General features: G+C 34.6%; 1 protein-coding gene across 1 annotated transcript; it reads left to right on the forward strand.

Annotated features, from left to right (window-relative positions):
* Positions 1-2,143: 2,143 nt before the first annotated feature.
* Positions 2,144-2,959, forward strand: LOC133796358 (uncharacterized protein At1g15400-like). The gene has a single exon (XM_062233836.1). The coding sequence runs from the start codon at positions 2,225-2,227 to the stop codon at positions 2,624-2,626; it is 402 nt and encodes a 133-aa protein (XP_062089820.1). The 5' UTR covers positions 2,144-2,224; the 3' UTR covers positions 2,627-2,959.
* Positions 2,960-16,287: the final 13,328 nt, after the last annotated feature.

The raw sequence follows: 16,287 nt of genomic DNA on the forward strand, positions 1-16,287 counted from the left end.
ATATTCAATAGAAAATATGGAAAAAATCAAATATAACTCAATACAATAGACAAATTTTTTAATAAAAGTAATGTTATAAGTCAATTGCACAAACTACAAGTAAAAAGATGAAAGAAGATGTAGAAGAAGAATACAACTCAAATCATAAATAATATAAATAAAGATGAAGAATTGAATAAAGAAATAATAAAAAAAAAAAGAACAAGAACTCTCACACAACCAAAGTGTACATTTTTCAAAAAACTTATTTTTCTGTATTCTCTAAGCACTAAGGGATCTTACAAGGAAATCGTTATTTGGAATTATCAAGCTTTTATGGTGTATTTTCTAGCCAATTGCTTTGTATTTTCTAGCCTGTTATAAATGTTTAATTGGATATTTATAGAATTAAAATGAATATTTGAGAGTTACTTGGGATGTTAAAACCGTTAAAATTGGAAAAAACTGAAGAAAAAAAATTGGCTGCCATAATTAGTGGCCACAATGCATTTTTCAGCTTCCAATTTTTTCAATTTTTCTAAAAACGTCACAATCTATTCTCACATGATTTTGTAAACTCCATACACCTAATTGGAGTTAAAAACATGTTTTTAACAACCATATTTCATAATGGCTCTATGAAATTCAGACACAAATGTGCAACTCTCAATCTACACATTATTGAATAATATTTTAGAATTACTAATTTATAACTGATTTTGTAAACATTTGAGCACACACATATGTCTAATTTTGTAATTCTCAATAATATATTATAATGTGTGACAAATCATATTTTGTCACATTATTTAATTTAATATTATATTATTTAAAATAATATTTGGTTCTCCCATTTAGATTAAATAATCATTTTTTGTAACACTTATTTAATCAATAAAACACTATATTAAAATATAATAATGTAAAAAAAAATAATGTATTTATTTCAAAAGTTATATTAAATAAGATAATTTTTAACGTTTTTTTCTTTCTAAAGATTATAGATTTAGTAAATAACTCTACATATTTTTTATTGATCAATATATATTAATTAGAAGAAAAAAATACAAATCATAAGATAATTCAAAATTAAAATATAAAACTAAATATAAATAAGTCAATAAATAAACAGTTTAAATCTACATATATACTATATTTAATATTTATAAAAACCTCATAATTTTGTCTAATGAAAGCATTGATTTTTTAATCTTTTTATTATCTTAATCCTCGCATATAAAAATATTAAATACGTACTGACAAAAAAATATTAAATACGAAGAACCTGGTGTCAAATAACAGAACCACACTTTAAATTCTTAATAAAAATTAAAAATAATATTTTTATTATTTTCACCCTATTCTCTTTGCTTTATCAACGTGGTTGTTGGAGTAATTTCAGTTAAGTGAACCAGTAATAAATATATTACTATTTGAAAAGATATATTATTATATTTTAAATAATAAAAATATTGAAAGATATATTATTATATTTTAAATAATAAAAATATTGAAAGAAGGTGTGGATTTGATCACCATAACATGTCCTTATTACTTCTTACAAATGTAAAGGTAGGTAACAAAATAAAATTACTTTAATTAAAAAAATACTTGAAATATTATAAACTATAAACTAAATGCATGGCGCATGATGTGGTAACTGTGCTGACATTTTCACTTGTTTTTTTAAATAAAAAAAAAAAGAAAAAAAAAATAATATCTATTTAAAAAATATATATATATATATATATAATATATCGCCATCCAAAACTAATTTGAAAGTCAAATTTAAGATATTCAATTTCAACAGATATGAAAAATATAAATAATATCACACTAATATTAGATAATCCTAAAAATGAACTGATTTTTCAAGTACAATCTGGATAATTAATAATATTTGATAATTAATTCTAAACTGAAAAATAAAACAAGGCGGCTAGCTTTGCTTTAGAGAATGGCCAAACCACCAAAGCCAGGTCAGCCATAGTAGACAACTTAACTACAATTTTTTTTTTATTTTTTAACATAAATGTCACAGTTTAATATATATACTTAATAAACCCAATTACAAAAATAAATAAATTAAATGTTGAGTGTGTAGATATATCTCATCTCCTTTTTTAAATTCTCAACCCTATAAATATACCATAAACGAAAATTATAATATTTTGTATAAAGCCAAGTGTCCATATTCTCCATATAGAAAGATCCAGAGAGTAAGAGAGAGAGAAAGAGAGGAGCCATGGCTGGTTTGCAGAGATCTGTAACGTCGTTTAGGAGGCAAGGCTCGTCAGGTATGGTATGGGACGATAGGTTCTTGGGAGAGCTACATCAGCTGAGTCAAAAAGAAGAGCAAGAAAGAAAACAAGCCCAAGAAAAAACCCACGGAGAAGGAGATCAGGATCAGAAGGCGGACGTTGACCCCGTCAAATCCCTAAAACCAATCAACACCGTTGATAGAAGCCGATCCAACGGCGGACGTGGCTACCGAACAGGCAAGGTTGCTCCGGCGATTGAACCGCCTTCGCCGAAGGTATCAGCATGTGGGCTATGCAGCCCCTTTGGCAAAGCCCCTAAGGATAAGAGTAATCGGAGAACGAAGACTACTAGCACTACTACAAACGGAAAACGTAGATCGCGGTAACCGGCGGTGGAGTTTACCGGCGAAGATTTGGAGTATATTGGGGTATGTTATGTATTGGTGATTAATTTAATGAACAGATTTGATGATGTGGGTCTTCGTCGTCACAGGATGGTAGAGGGATTAGGTTCATGAATTTCATAGAAATTAGAAAAACTATTAGATTTTTTTTTTTGGTTATTGAGTTTTGAATTTTTTATGGTGCTTGAATAGTGTTTCAATGTTCATCATGTTTTTGTTTCAATTAGATCTAATAGAGATGGTTTGGGCTGGGGGTTTCATGTAAGTACATGTGTAAATTTGTTACTCTTCTGGTTTAAAAAAATCCCTTTAGTAGACTTGTATATTTGGGTCTCTGTTTTCTGTGCTTTTCCTCTTAATTTCAAGCCAATGTTCAGTAAATGCAACTTACCCAACTCGGTAAATTTAGTATTTTTCACTTCCAACAGTATCTGAAAATACCCAACAACATAAAAATGCAAATAGTTTGAGAATATTATGAAAAAAGACAGAACTCAAATTTCTTAATTGGGTCTCTATCTTGAGAAGAACAAGAGGTAAGAATCTCATTGATCCCATAATTCCCATTTCTTTGGCAGAGTCTCAGAGATTGTAAAGGTATTCTTGGGATCAGCAAAGTGATGTGGACCCTCTAAAATTTGAGGCGAGCTAGCCAAAGAGGCAAACTTTGATACTCTCTATCAAATTTACTCTTTAACCATAATTTGATATAAGAAAGAAAGACTACATTTTGTTTTCTTTGTTTTAAGGCCCTTTATGAGTTGGATTGAATAGACAGAATAAGCACCCTCTCAAAATAATAATAATAATAATAATAATAATAAAAATAGACAAAATTAGCTTTAAATGAGGATGGTTACAGCCATTAAGGGAGATGATGAGTAATTTTGACAAAAGTTGCCTCTTTCATCACTTGTTTCCTTTTGTTTCCTTCAACATTAATGGCCATGTCTTACATTTCAACTCTAGCTTTGAAGAATAGTATGTCTAGGCCCTTCTTTTTCTTCTTGTCGAGTTTTTCAAATCTTGCAGTAATTATATATTTATAGGCGTGAGAATTTAGTGACATTGAGTTTTATTAAATTAATGGACAACTTTTAATTATAGCTCTCAAATTTAATATGATGGCGATATGATTTTTTTCTTTCTTTTATCTCAATTAATGTATCAATCTATTGGCATAGTTTAGGCATTGAGTGAATATAGTTGAATATATGAATTAAAATTAGCAATGACTGTTAACTATTAACCAAAATTGAAAAAGAAAAAAGCACCGGTTAGAATAATATCCTATACAGTATATTAGGCCAGATAATGTTTTGTGCTTAATTCCTATGACAATGGTATAAAATAAAAAGGAATAATACTTTCGAAAAATGATTTGTCTCTCTTACAAAATCTAGCCAATTGATTTTAGGAATATTTGTAATCTTGGGCAGTATTTGAACGATATTTTTAAAAAGTACTCTTAGGTGTTTATTATAGTTTTTAGGACTTTTCAAATCAACTTTCGTAACTAATTTGTTTAATTTTTTTTATAACAAAAACTTACTTTTCAGGAAGTTTCTTTTCATGAAATTTTCTAATAATAAATTTTTCATTTTATTTTTGTTGTAATTAATTAAAGAAATATATATTTTAAAAATATTTAATTTGGTTTCCCATAAGAGGATATCGGGCATATACCTTTTTTATTTATTTAATATCTAATAATAACCAGGTATACATGTTTATTTGTGGTTATTGTTATTATTAATTATGGGTGATGATGTGATAATTTTTATTCAGCCTATAACTATTAATGAGATTTAATATTGATTTGCATTAATAGTATTATGTCACATTTTCCAGTATTGGGCAATCCTTAAATAATTTTTACTCATTTTTATTAGATGAGATGACCGAATAAAGAGAATTATATTAATGTATTTCATCGAAAGTAATATAATATCTTATTTGTTAATTATGTTATCGGATCAGTGGATAAAACATTATAATGTCTGAAGTATTCAGAATATTAGGATCTCTAAAAATATTCTTATTCACAACAAACCGATGTTTTATTAAGCTTATTTTGAATTCAAATAAGTTCTAACCCAAGAAAATTGGATAAATATAAATTATTTTTATTATATCTTGTGGAATTTGCAGCATTTAAATATCTTGTGGATGGAGATTTTGTTATTATTAATATTTGTATATGTATTATATTTTTAAAATATTAATAGTATAAGAAATAATTTAGAAAAACCCTTTTGCAAAAGTATAAAAAAATAATAAAGAAAATTATACCATATATCATTTCTTAAACTTTGACTGTTTTATACAGCCAAAATCAATATATATATATATATATATATTGTAACGCCCTACTACCTTAGAGCCGTTACTTAGTGAGTTTAAAACAGAAATCGTGCTTTTGACGGACTCTAAGTGGTTTCTAAAACCAAAAGTGTGAATAAATCAGAATTTAAGGCTGTACTCTTTTAAAATGTTTAGCTTAATTGAAAACGTTAAGTATAAAACATCTGAGATCCCAAAATAAGGTTTACAAAATATTTACAACTCAAAAATAGATTTACATTTGATCAACTATCAAAAGAATGGTTTAATACAGCCATATACAAAATGCCCCCAACCAAAGCAGTCGGGCAGGCCGAACATGTACGCGCCGCCCCCACGCTCTCCATACTCATGGCCGGTTGACTGACTCCTTGCTTTTACCTGCCACACGGAGCACCCGTGAGCCGAAGCCCAGCAAGAAAACCTAAATAGTACATAACATATGCGAATAATATAGCTGGCATAATTCACTGATAAATAGGAAAACCATCAGATTAAACAAGCACGGCCATGCCGCCCCAGAGGCCTTACCAAAGCTTGGGGTCTCGGTCCTCACCGCAGGATAGCTCATGTATCCCTTGGGTCCCATCCTGGCTATAGCATCCCATGTGCTGAGCGTTACTTTCGGCCCCAAGGCCGTACCCGGCCTTCGCCGCTCTCGGCCTTAGCCGTTCATTTCATTATTATCACACATATAATACATTCTGAAATAACCATTCAAACATATAATAGTTCATCTAAGATTACACATTTGCACATAATAAAATCTAGGACCATGCTCCGCAATCACACAGTGGGCCCATGCCCTATTCTCGGGTGTTACGGTTTTCTTACCTTTAGATTCGGTAGCCTTGATCACTTGACTCCTTGAGCACGATCCTACCCGAGCCCTAGCGCTTACCTAAGCAAAAATCCACAAGTCAAAGTCATCACCAACCTCAAGTCCAAAACCTAGCCTCGGGACTAATCCCGAGCCCCCGGGAAGTCCTAGATCCCCAAAACAAAGTGGCGGAATCGAGCCCCGAACCCTAGGTCAAAATCCCTTCACAAAAGCCCAAAAATCCTCTCTGTGAACAGTGCAGCGCTACATCGCTCAAAAGAGGGCGCTGTAGCGCTACAAGCAGAACCACCCCATCAGAAACAGGGGCTAGCGCTACAACGCCCCCTGACTAGCGCTGTAGCGCTAGTTGCAGCCAGACCAAACCCAAAATCGCATCTTGCAATTTTCTTCTCCCATTTCAACTCCAAACTTGCCCAAACCTTTTCCAAACCCAAAAACACACATAACCACACCTCACACTCATCCCAAGCATCCCATGAACTCAATCCCAAGCTCAAGCAATCCAAAACTCAAAATCTAACACAATGAACCCAAAAACCAGAAATTCACTCAAACAACAAGGATAGGGTCTTAGAAATCATACCGTGGGTGGAATTTCGACCTTGAATTGAACCCTAGACCTCCTTGGCTTGCACCTTCACAACCTTGACCTGTTTTCCCCAAAAACCCCATCCATTTAGCTCAACAACACGGTTCAAACCAGTCAAGACCTAAAACAGAAAACCCCCAAGAACTTACCTCAATTTCTGATGTGATCTTGCTAACCCCTTGCCAATCCTCAAGCCTAGCTTAGGATCCTTGATGCTCAGCCTACCCTAGCTCACCACTGAGCTTGACTCCAAGAAAAATGAAGGAAAATGGTTGGGAGAGCCACTAACCGATTCTTTGGACAAAACCCTTCAGCTTTTCTCTCTTTTCCTTTCTCTTCCTTCTTTCTTTCTTTTCAGCCTATAACTTTTCTCTACAAAATCCACTAAGTATAAAGCCCTCCTTAACTCATCTCTTCCAAGCCTAAAGACCAAAATGCCCTCACTTAATAATTCTAAACATTTATGCCCATAAAGGGGCATTTTAGTCATGTTACCCAAATTCCCAATAATTCCTCAAGTGTTCCTAATAATTCCCGCTCGCTACCCAATACCTGATTAATCACCAAATATACATTCCTCATCATCAAGATTAATCTCAATATATTTCCGAACCCTCATTTAAACTCCCCAGGCTTAACCCAAGCCGGGTATAGATTCCCGCTTTAACTTTTCCGCTAACCCGCTCACTCTAGGATCGTCTCGAGTCATAGATCATAGATATCAACACATTCATGCCCAACATGGCCAAATTACAAATATGCTCAATTAGGTCTACATGCATACTAATTCACATAGTCATGCATCACAAATAATCAAATAGTCATATAACGTGCATCAAATCATAATCATGCATTAAACTCATTAAAGTCACACACAGAAACTCATTATGCCCTTTAAGCATACTACTCAAGGCCCTTAAGCCTTAATAGCGAATTTGGGTCGTTACATATATATTGTAAAACATTTTTCTGAAAGAAAATAAACATTAAGTTGTAAAATAAAAAGAAATAAAAAAATTGATTGATGTCATAAATTAAAAAAAAAAAGAAATTAATTCCAATTATGAGTCTATTTGATATAGATGTTTAAATTGTCAATTTTGTAAATTACAATAAATAAATAAAAAATTGTAATTTTATGATATTACTCATGACATTCCAATAATTTTAACGACTTCTCTAATTTTAAAGGTAGCAACTGTTATTCTTTGATGTTTTAATAAAATTAGAGGTACAACTACAATGATGCAAATTGGTACAAACATTAAGACCCATTAATATTAATGATTAAAGATCCTTACACCCAAATATCTGTGTATCATTCTGTTATGACAAATTCAATTCAATCAATCATCATCATAGTTCACCGACATGACAGAGCAACCATATCAGACCGTCTTTTGATTCCATGTCCCCACTTCTCTCCATTTTTCCCATTTCTTTTTATTATTTATAATAAATGTTATTAATATATATATAGGAAAAATATGCTAGGCAGACATTTCGTATGCCAGTAGCTGTGCGGTTTTTTCTTTTACTTTTAATCTCCCTGTAACATGTAATCACAATGCACGTACCTGTTCAGTTTTTTTTCGTTTATTTTTAACTTTAATTTTACTTACACCTAAAAATGAACCCATGGTCCTTTCTAATATTGTTTTGCAGTTTTTATTTTAAAAAAAAATAAAAAATGTAGTCGAGAAATCCTTACATTGTACTACGACAATATTAACTATTGTGAGTTTTTTTTATTTTTTTTAGAGAAAGTGTTTATATTCATCATTGCAATCATGAAATACAATAGACAATATTAGAGGCGGAACATTCTTTAGTCATTCATAATAAGTATCCACCATCAGAACAACTTTGGCCTAAACATTTGCCATAATACTTTGCTCTAGGGAAATTGGATACAAGATCAGAATAAAACTCATTAAGATGAGTACAGTCTTGAATGACTCCATGTGAAACTAATACAAGAATCATTTTCAAAATAAGCAATTGTTTGTTGCAAATTAAGTAGCTTTTCAGACATAAAAGCAACGCTACATCTATGTAGAGCTTCAACCTTCATGGAGGAATGAACAACTTTTTCAATAGTCTACGTGGCTGAGAAATAGCAGTAATGTTATGACTGCTGAAATGCCATGACTCTCCCAGTAATACCTGTATGTTGTCTCTAAGCAAAGAGAGCCTGTAGACTTGGATCCAAAAATGACTTCTAGCAATAGTATCCCTTGAGACATTTTGCAAAACACTTGGTGTGTGTGTAGCATTATATAGTGGTTGATAAAATGTCAAGACTCCCCTGATATGACCCTTTGTTTATCTCATACACAGCCAAAATGAATTAGAAGATTGGCCATGATCCATTGGAAAGTAATTTGATTCAATGGCTCTTGATCTGTGAGAGGGAGGAGCGAAACCATGGTGTTGAGAAGATGATCAATGATCTGAAAATTACCGAACCAACGATCTAGTGAAGCAAAACAAAGCATCCAGCGGTAGTGGAGATGTTGTATGTCAACATATTTATGAAGAAGCATGGTGGTGATGGAGAAGATAAGACAAATGTGGAAGAGAAGACTATGGAGGAGGGTGTACACAGGTGGAGAAGAGGGAATAACTGCACAAAACTGAAGAAAAAGCAAAAGGGAAATTTGGGTAGTTATGCACAAAAAGGAGTCATAAATAAAAAATATCCTAGCCACTGTACACATGTCAATTTGATCCTATTATTTCCCTTAGTTCTCAAAATACCCTTGACATTTGTTTCACACTCTCTCACTCTATTCTCTCAACCTCTCTCTATTCTCACCCTTACTCTCTCGATCCTGAAACCCAAATCCCAAAAAATAACCCTCAAATATACGGGGTAATCAATCGGAACCTAAGCGAATTCATGGGCATTGTCTTCCACGACCATGACTGCGTATCATTGGCAAGGGATCTCGTCAGAGGGGACGACTGGAGTAGGCGGGTAAGAGAACGACCCATACATCGACGAAACAACCCCGAAGTAGGCGAAGGTGATGGATTTAATTGTTTATTTTGCAATATATTATCTGGGCCTCTTTTATTTGTTAATTTTTATTCATATGATAGATCGGAGTTGAGAAATATGAAATCTGGGTTTTTTTTCAAGTTTTTTGACCTACCTCGATAGAAATCAAAAGGCCTCATCTGGCCTCGATGACCGGTAGCTCAATAGAAATCGACAGGCCTTGATAGAAATCGAAAGAATTGGGAATTGTAGGAGTTTTAGTACCTCGACCAGGCTCGATTGACCTCGACATGCCACGATGGTATTCGATAGGCTTAGATAGTTGTAGAATTTGAGTGTGCCTCGATAGACCTCGATAGGGCTCGATGCAACTCAATTGCACATATATGTAAATGTTACCTCGGAAGAGCTCGATGGGTCTCGATGATTACCATATTAATTTAAATAAAATTATTAACTGAATTTAATTGTGCCTCAACAGGGCTCGACAGGGTCCATGAAAATAGACAGGCTTATAAATTGTTGTACCTCGACAGGCCTCTATGGTTACCAGATTACTTAAATTTGTTTTATGTTATTACGTGCTTCTATTTTTTTTTTTTTTTTTGTAGATGCCTGGACTTATTGTACCGTTGGAGAAGCACTTTCCAACCCGTGTTACTTAAAGGGGGAGTTGCTCACATGGTAACCCTTATAGAGCAGTTTCAGAGGCATGACTTAATTAAACAGGCAAAGGCATTCTTCAAGGCCAAGGAGTTTAATTTTTCTGGGGTTCTATTGCACCAGGATGTTGCGTAAGGTTGAAAGAAAGAAGCTTGAAGAATGTAACTTCCTCCTAATCTTGGACCATTACATTGTGTAATTCAAATAATGCTTAACTCGCTAAATGAGTCATTTGACTTAAAACGTGTAAATGAAACTAACACCAGGTTTAGGAGCTAAAAATTTCGGTCAAAAGTCAAGCATTCCATTAAAAGAGTTTGAGTTTGATACATGGGATCTCAATAGAGTTTAAAACTGTTACAAACTCAAAATGAATACAAAAGCTGACCTAAGCGGCAAAATCAGGGTCCAACCCTATTTCCAACAGATACCCTATCATGGCGATCGAGCAGGCCGCATATGTACATGATGCCCCTAAAGCGCTCCAACTTATGGCTGGTCCAACTTTTCCTTTCCTTTACCTGCACCATATGGCACCCGTGAGCTGATGGTCAGGAAGAAAACATATTCATGCTCATAAGCAGTAAATAATCAGATCACATAATTATAATTAGCATGCTTAGCAGTAATAACCCTACTCGTGCATGCATTTAATGCAGATAAGTGACTATAGAGCAACACCGGGCCCAATGCCCTATTCCTTGTATAACCAGCCTTAGGGCTGGCCAAGCGTATTTGGCGCTTTATATTTCAAGCGGTCATAAGGTCATTTAAGCATATACCACGCTTCTGGGTTATCCTAACTTTATTGGCTGACGTTCAGCACACTATTTCCGCCCTCGACTCATAAGTTGAGCCTTTCGCCCTCAACTTAGGGTATAAGCCATGTTCCCTGTATAACCAGCCTTAGGGTTGGCCAGCATACCTAGCACTTTATATTTCAGGCCACCATAGGGCCGTTCAAGCATATACCACGCTTCCGGGTTAGCTTAACCACATCAGCCGATGTTCAACACGCTATTGTCGCCCTCGACTTATAAATCGAGCCTTGTAAACCCTCGACTTATAAGTCAAGCCTTTAAACCAAATATACCCTTGACTAGTGATGCACACGGGGCAGGGAATTGGCGGGGAGTGCTCCCCCCGTCCCCATCCCCATTTATATTTCTAATCCCCATCCCCGCTTATTCTTCGTCGGGGACGGGGTGGGGAATCCCCTATTGGGGCGGGGAATCCCTACGGGGAACCCATTTATTTAAAAAATAAATTTTAAATTAAAAGTTTAAAATAAAAATTGTAAATTATATGTAAATAAAAATATTGCATAATATTTATTATTTAAAATATTAAACACTATCCTAAATAAAATTTAAAATATTAAAAAAATTACTACTATACTACAAAAACACATAAAGAAAGATATAAAATACTACAAAATATATAAAAAATTAAATGGGGCCCCGTTGGAGCAGGGAGTGCTATCCCCGTCCCCGCCACATTTAACATTCGGGGATTGAAAGTTATCCCCGTCCCCACCCCAATACGGGGCGGGTCCCTGTGGGGCCCTGTCTCGATGGGGAAAATGTGCATCCTTACCTTGACTAATAAGTCGAACTTTTGATCAGATACAATAGATAGATCCTCGACTTATAAGTCGAGCTTTTCAAATGAATATAATCGATAAACTCTCGACTTATAAGCCGAGCCTTTCAATCAGATATAACAGATAAGCAGTCATTACTTAACACAAGTAAGCACATCGCAATCAACATGTTTAATAAACATTCTAAGCATGGTTATAACCATGTTCTATAATTGGATCAAGCCCTAAACAGAGACCGGGTGTAATTTTCATACCTCAGGTCCTGAGTGAATAACATATGACAACGCCGAGTACGATCATTTCTTCCTAAGCCTAACGGTTCACCCTAGTCACAACCATAACAAGGAATAACTATCAATAACGAACTAATAAAGGCTTCCAGACTGAGTCCTAACCTCCAGGACCCTGAATTCTACTAACCCATGTAGTAGAACCATTCCCGACACCTTAGGTTTGGGTTCCCATAACACAAAACCTAATTTCTAATTTTTCCCTAATTAGAGCCAAGGCGCCCCCCACTAAGGGTCGCGACGCTCAACAGGTCAAAGAGCCCCGAGCCCAAAACCAGAGGGAATGCACTGCGGCATAACCCACCTAGCGCCACGGCGCTAAGGCGATTCGAGGCATCTCCCTGCCTCTCTGAGTTCATGAGGGTCGCGGCACTCCAAGAACAATGCCGCGGCGCGACCCTGCGAATCCAGAAAACCAGCGATTTTAAAAATCGCAAACCTATCAAAAATTGTTCCAAAACATGATTTTACTCAAAATGGACCATGGAAACAGTCTCAACAGCTCAGAAATAGAGAAAACCAACCTCAAAACTCAACCAAAACACAAAATCAAACCTATCCCAATGAACACGGAAAAGATACCCCAAACCAAGGAAAAACAGAGCTTACCTATTGATTCCTTGCAACAAGCTCGAATCCTTCTAGTTGCTGGTACCCTAAACAACTCCTAATTTCCCAAATATCATTTCCCAACTTAGGATTCAAGGTTTCTCTTCCAAAACTTCAAAAAAACTTAGATAGAGGGAGAGAGAACGCGAGGGAGGAGTGAGAGATAGTGTTCTATTTTTCTGAGTTGATAACTTAGCCTTAGCCTATACATAATGGTCTCAAAAAGACCAAAATACCCATGGCCACTTAATCCTCCCCTTTAAGCCCCCAAGGGCAAAATTGATATTTTACACTCTTGCCTCACATTATACTTATAATTCCCAATTAATTCTGCCAATCCCGAAATATCACTATTTTTCCCAAAATACATCTCATAGTCCAATGAGTCTCGGTAACTCACTGAATTACCAAAATACCGCTTGGCTTACCTGAGCCGGGTATAAGTCTCTGTTGTGACTAAACCGCTATCTTGCTCAAAAGGATGACTCATGCCGAATATCTCAAATATATCTACGTGATTAGTGGTGAAAAGTGCACATTTATTGAATGCCAAAATAAATTAAGTTTTAATTAATATTGTCATGAATTTTATATGATATATTTTTAAATTGAAAATATTTGATTTTAATTTAATTTGTGTTATTTTGTAGGAAATAAAATGTATTTTGGTACTTTGAAATTAAGAGAAAATAAAAGAATTAAATCTGAAAAGAAGATAAAAAAACGGCAAAAGTGAAAGAAAAATGTCCAAGAAAGCAGCCTAACCTGTTTCTCCCATATGACCCACTTCTCCAGGCCCAGTTCGGGCCTCCTGTACCCGCCACGTGGCACATCCTCAGAGCGCCACGCATCCGCCTCAGCCACCTAGAACTGCTTGCGACCTGGATCTGTGCCCACCCGACCCAGGTCCAGCTGAGCCTGGGCCTCTCCTTTCTCCTTCAGCTCAACCTAAGCCCAATCTGCATGTCCCTTCTCTTAGAGCTGCCCAATCACATTAGTTGCCATTTTCTGCTCATTTTTGGACTTTTGCAATCCCATCAACTCCTTATTTTGCTCACACTCAACTCTCATGCAATGTAAATGCCAAAAATAACCATGATAATACTATAAATAATAACATTAATAATATAATTTGATTTTAAATAATCAAATTTTATTATTGATATTATATTTATTTGCAAACACCAAAAACTTATTTATTTATTTATTTTAGTCCCTTTTAGGCAATAAGAGCTGTTTTTATCTACTTGGAATGTAATTTTAAGAGTAAATAAACTATAACAAAATTTCCTCTCACTTTTGTTCTCATATTTCTTTATAGAATTTTTGTGAGAATGATGTGCATAATGAACTAATCTTCCTTAGAAGGTCATAGATGATCTCATATGCAAAGTGATGTTATTTATATTTTTGATTCAATATATGTGTCTTTAAGGTTTATACATTTGAGTAGTTTATGTTCTTCTATCATCTTTATTTATTGTTGCTAATATTATGTATATAATTAGTCATGCTTTTCTATGTATTTAAAGTTAGTATAAATAATATTATGCTTAGTTTTATGTTCATTCTTTTATTGCATTATGGCCTAATGGTATAGTGTCATTCTTAGATTTTCCATAAGATTAACATATTGCTTCCAAAGTAAGAAAATATTTGTTCAAACATATTTTTGAGAAACATTCATGCACTTTAATGTTAAATCCTCCAAATAAGTAGTTGGGATGTGAACTATTTATTTGTGTAAATTTTATGAATCAAATATCTAAATAGCTAAATAATGCATATGGGTGACTCTTGATGCCTTTCTATTATCTAATCTTGGTTTACATCTTATTTTTATTTGCTTTATTTACAATCAAACTCTCAAACCAAAAATCATAAATCCATTTCCCTTTCATTATATTTCACTAACCTTTTGTGTTTATTTTCTACTAATATTTTTGCTCTTAGTTACCTCCTTGTGGAATCGATCGCCGATCTTTACTATAATCACTGCTTAGTGGATGCACAGTTTGGGCGTTAAACATCACATAATAATGTGGTCTCAATCATATAATATCATTTAATCACAATTATAGCATCAGCGGGTCAAAATTACAAATATGCTATCTTAAATAAAAGCGGGCATGTGTTCGCACATTTAATACACTTAAACATGCTTAATCAGTCATATAATGATATAACCCATGGAATTCACATAATCACATAAATATTCAACTAATTCACATTGTTATCCAAAAAGCAGACGTTGATGATGTGGCAGACATTTTTAACACGTGGCTAACACCTGGCAGAAGTTCTGTTCGACCATCGACCAGTGAGATTCCCTTGACATGATATTTGGATTTTATATACGACCAGCTTGGTCGTATACTCCGTATTTTTTGAGATAATTTTGTACAATTGTAATCATATCCGAGATTATCTCCCATGATCTCTGATGATCTGACTATTTAGGAAAGAATATCTGTAACTAATGGATGTAATCCTCCTTGAGCCTATAAATAGAGGAAAATAGCTCAAGGAAGGGACTTTTGGCTGGTTTAAGTTTATGCTTTACAAGATAATTAGAGCTATTATCTTACGATTGTATTATTCATCCTTCTAAGGCTTGTGAAACTCAGAGAACCCTAGTTCTTTGATCACTCCTCTGAGGATTAATATCAATAATAGCTTAAGTAGACGTAGGTCATTACCAATTCGTGGGGCCGAACCACTATAATTTGTTGTGTCGTTTACTGTTCTTTCCATTAGATTTATTTCAACACCTTCCATCACATCAAGCATTTGACTTCGTGTCAGGTGACCAAAACGAGGGTCAACACACATATAAACACATAATATTCACATAATTTCTTCCTCGCCCCCCTAATCAAGGCACTAAGCCTTATAAGGAATTGTTTGACGTTACAACTATCTCCTCCTTATAGAAATTTTGTCCTCGAAAATTACGTGAACAGCTCGGGATACTTACCTCGCATGCCTAACTCTAATTCCTAGGTCCTTCCTCGACCTTATTATCCCTTCATAATACCTTAACCAAAGATATGATTTTATTCCTCAATACTTTGTCCTTTCAATCTAAGTGCTGAACTGGTCGTTCTTCATAGGAAAAATCTGTCTGTAGCTCCAGATCCTCATAATTTAACACATGAATTACATCTGACACATATTTCTGAAGCATTGAAATATGGAATACTTTATGAACCCCTGACAGCGATGGGGGTAAAGCCATTATATAGGCTAATTGACCAATCTTCTCCATGATCTCAAAAGGTCCCATGAACCTAGGGCTTAGCTTGCCCTTCTTCATAAACCGCTTCGCCCCTCTCAACGGTGAAACACGAAGGAAAACATAGTCCCCCTGCCTGGAACTCTATATCTCTACGCTTGGGATCAACATAGCTCTTATGTCTACTTTGATAAGCGAGCATCCAAGCTCTAATCTTCTCAATAGCCTCATTGGTCCTCTGAAATGCTTCAGGACCTAGATATTTCCTCTCACCCATTTCATCCCAATGGATGGGTGATATGCATTTCTTACCATAAAAGCTATGTCGTCCACGTTCCCAATGCCTTCCTTAAATTCTATCATGAAATAAGTTCAAGAGTTATGGTTGTCACTATCCACCAGTCTAAACGCAATTGTAAACAAATGGCTATTTACAACCAACACAATGTGGCCACCATACTTGGTT

Source organism: Humulus lupulus, chromosome 8, assembly GCF_963169125.1.
Source record: "Humulus lupulus chromosome 8, drHumLupu1.1, whole genome shotgun sequence".
Lineage (NCBI taxonomy): Eukaryota > Viridiplantae > Streptophyta > Magnoliopsida > Rosales > Cannabaceae > Humulus > Humulus lupulus.

What these genes read in the sequence shown, in the direction of transcription:
- LOC133796358 (XM_062233836.1), top strand. Translation starts at nt 2,225, where the DNA reads ATGGCTGGTTTGCAGAGATCTGTAACGTCGTTTAGGAGGCAAGGCTCG.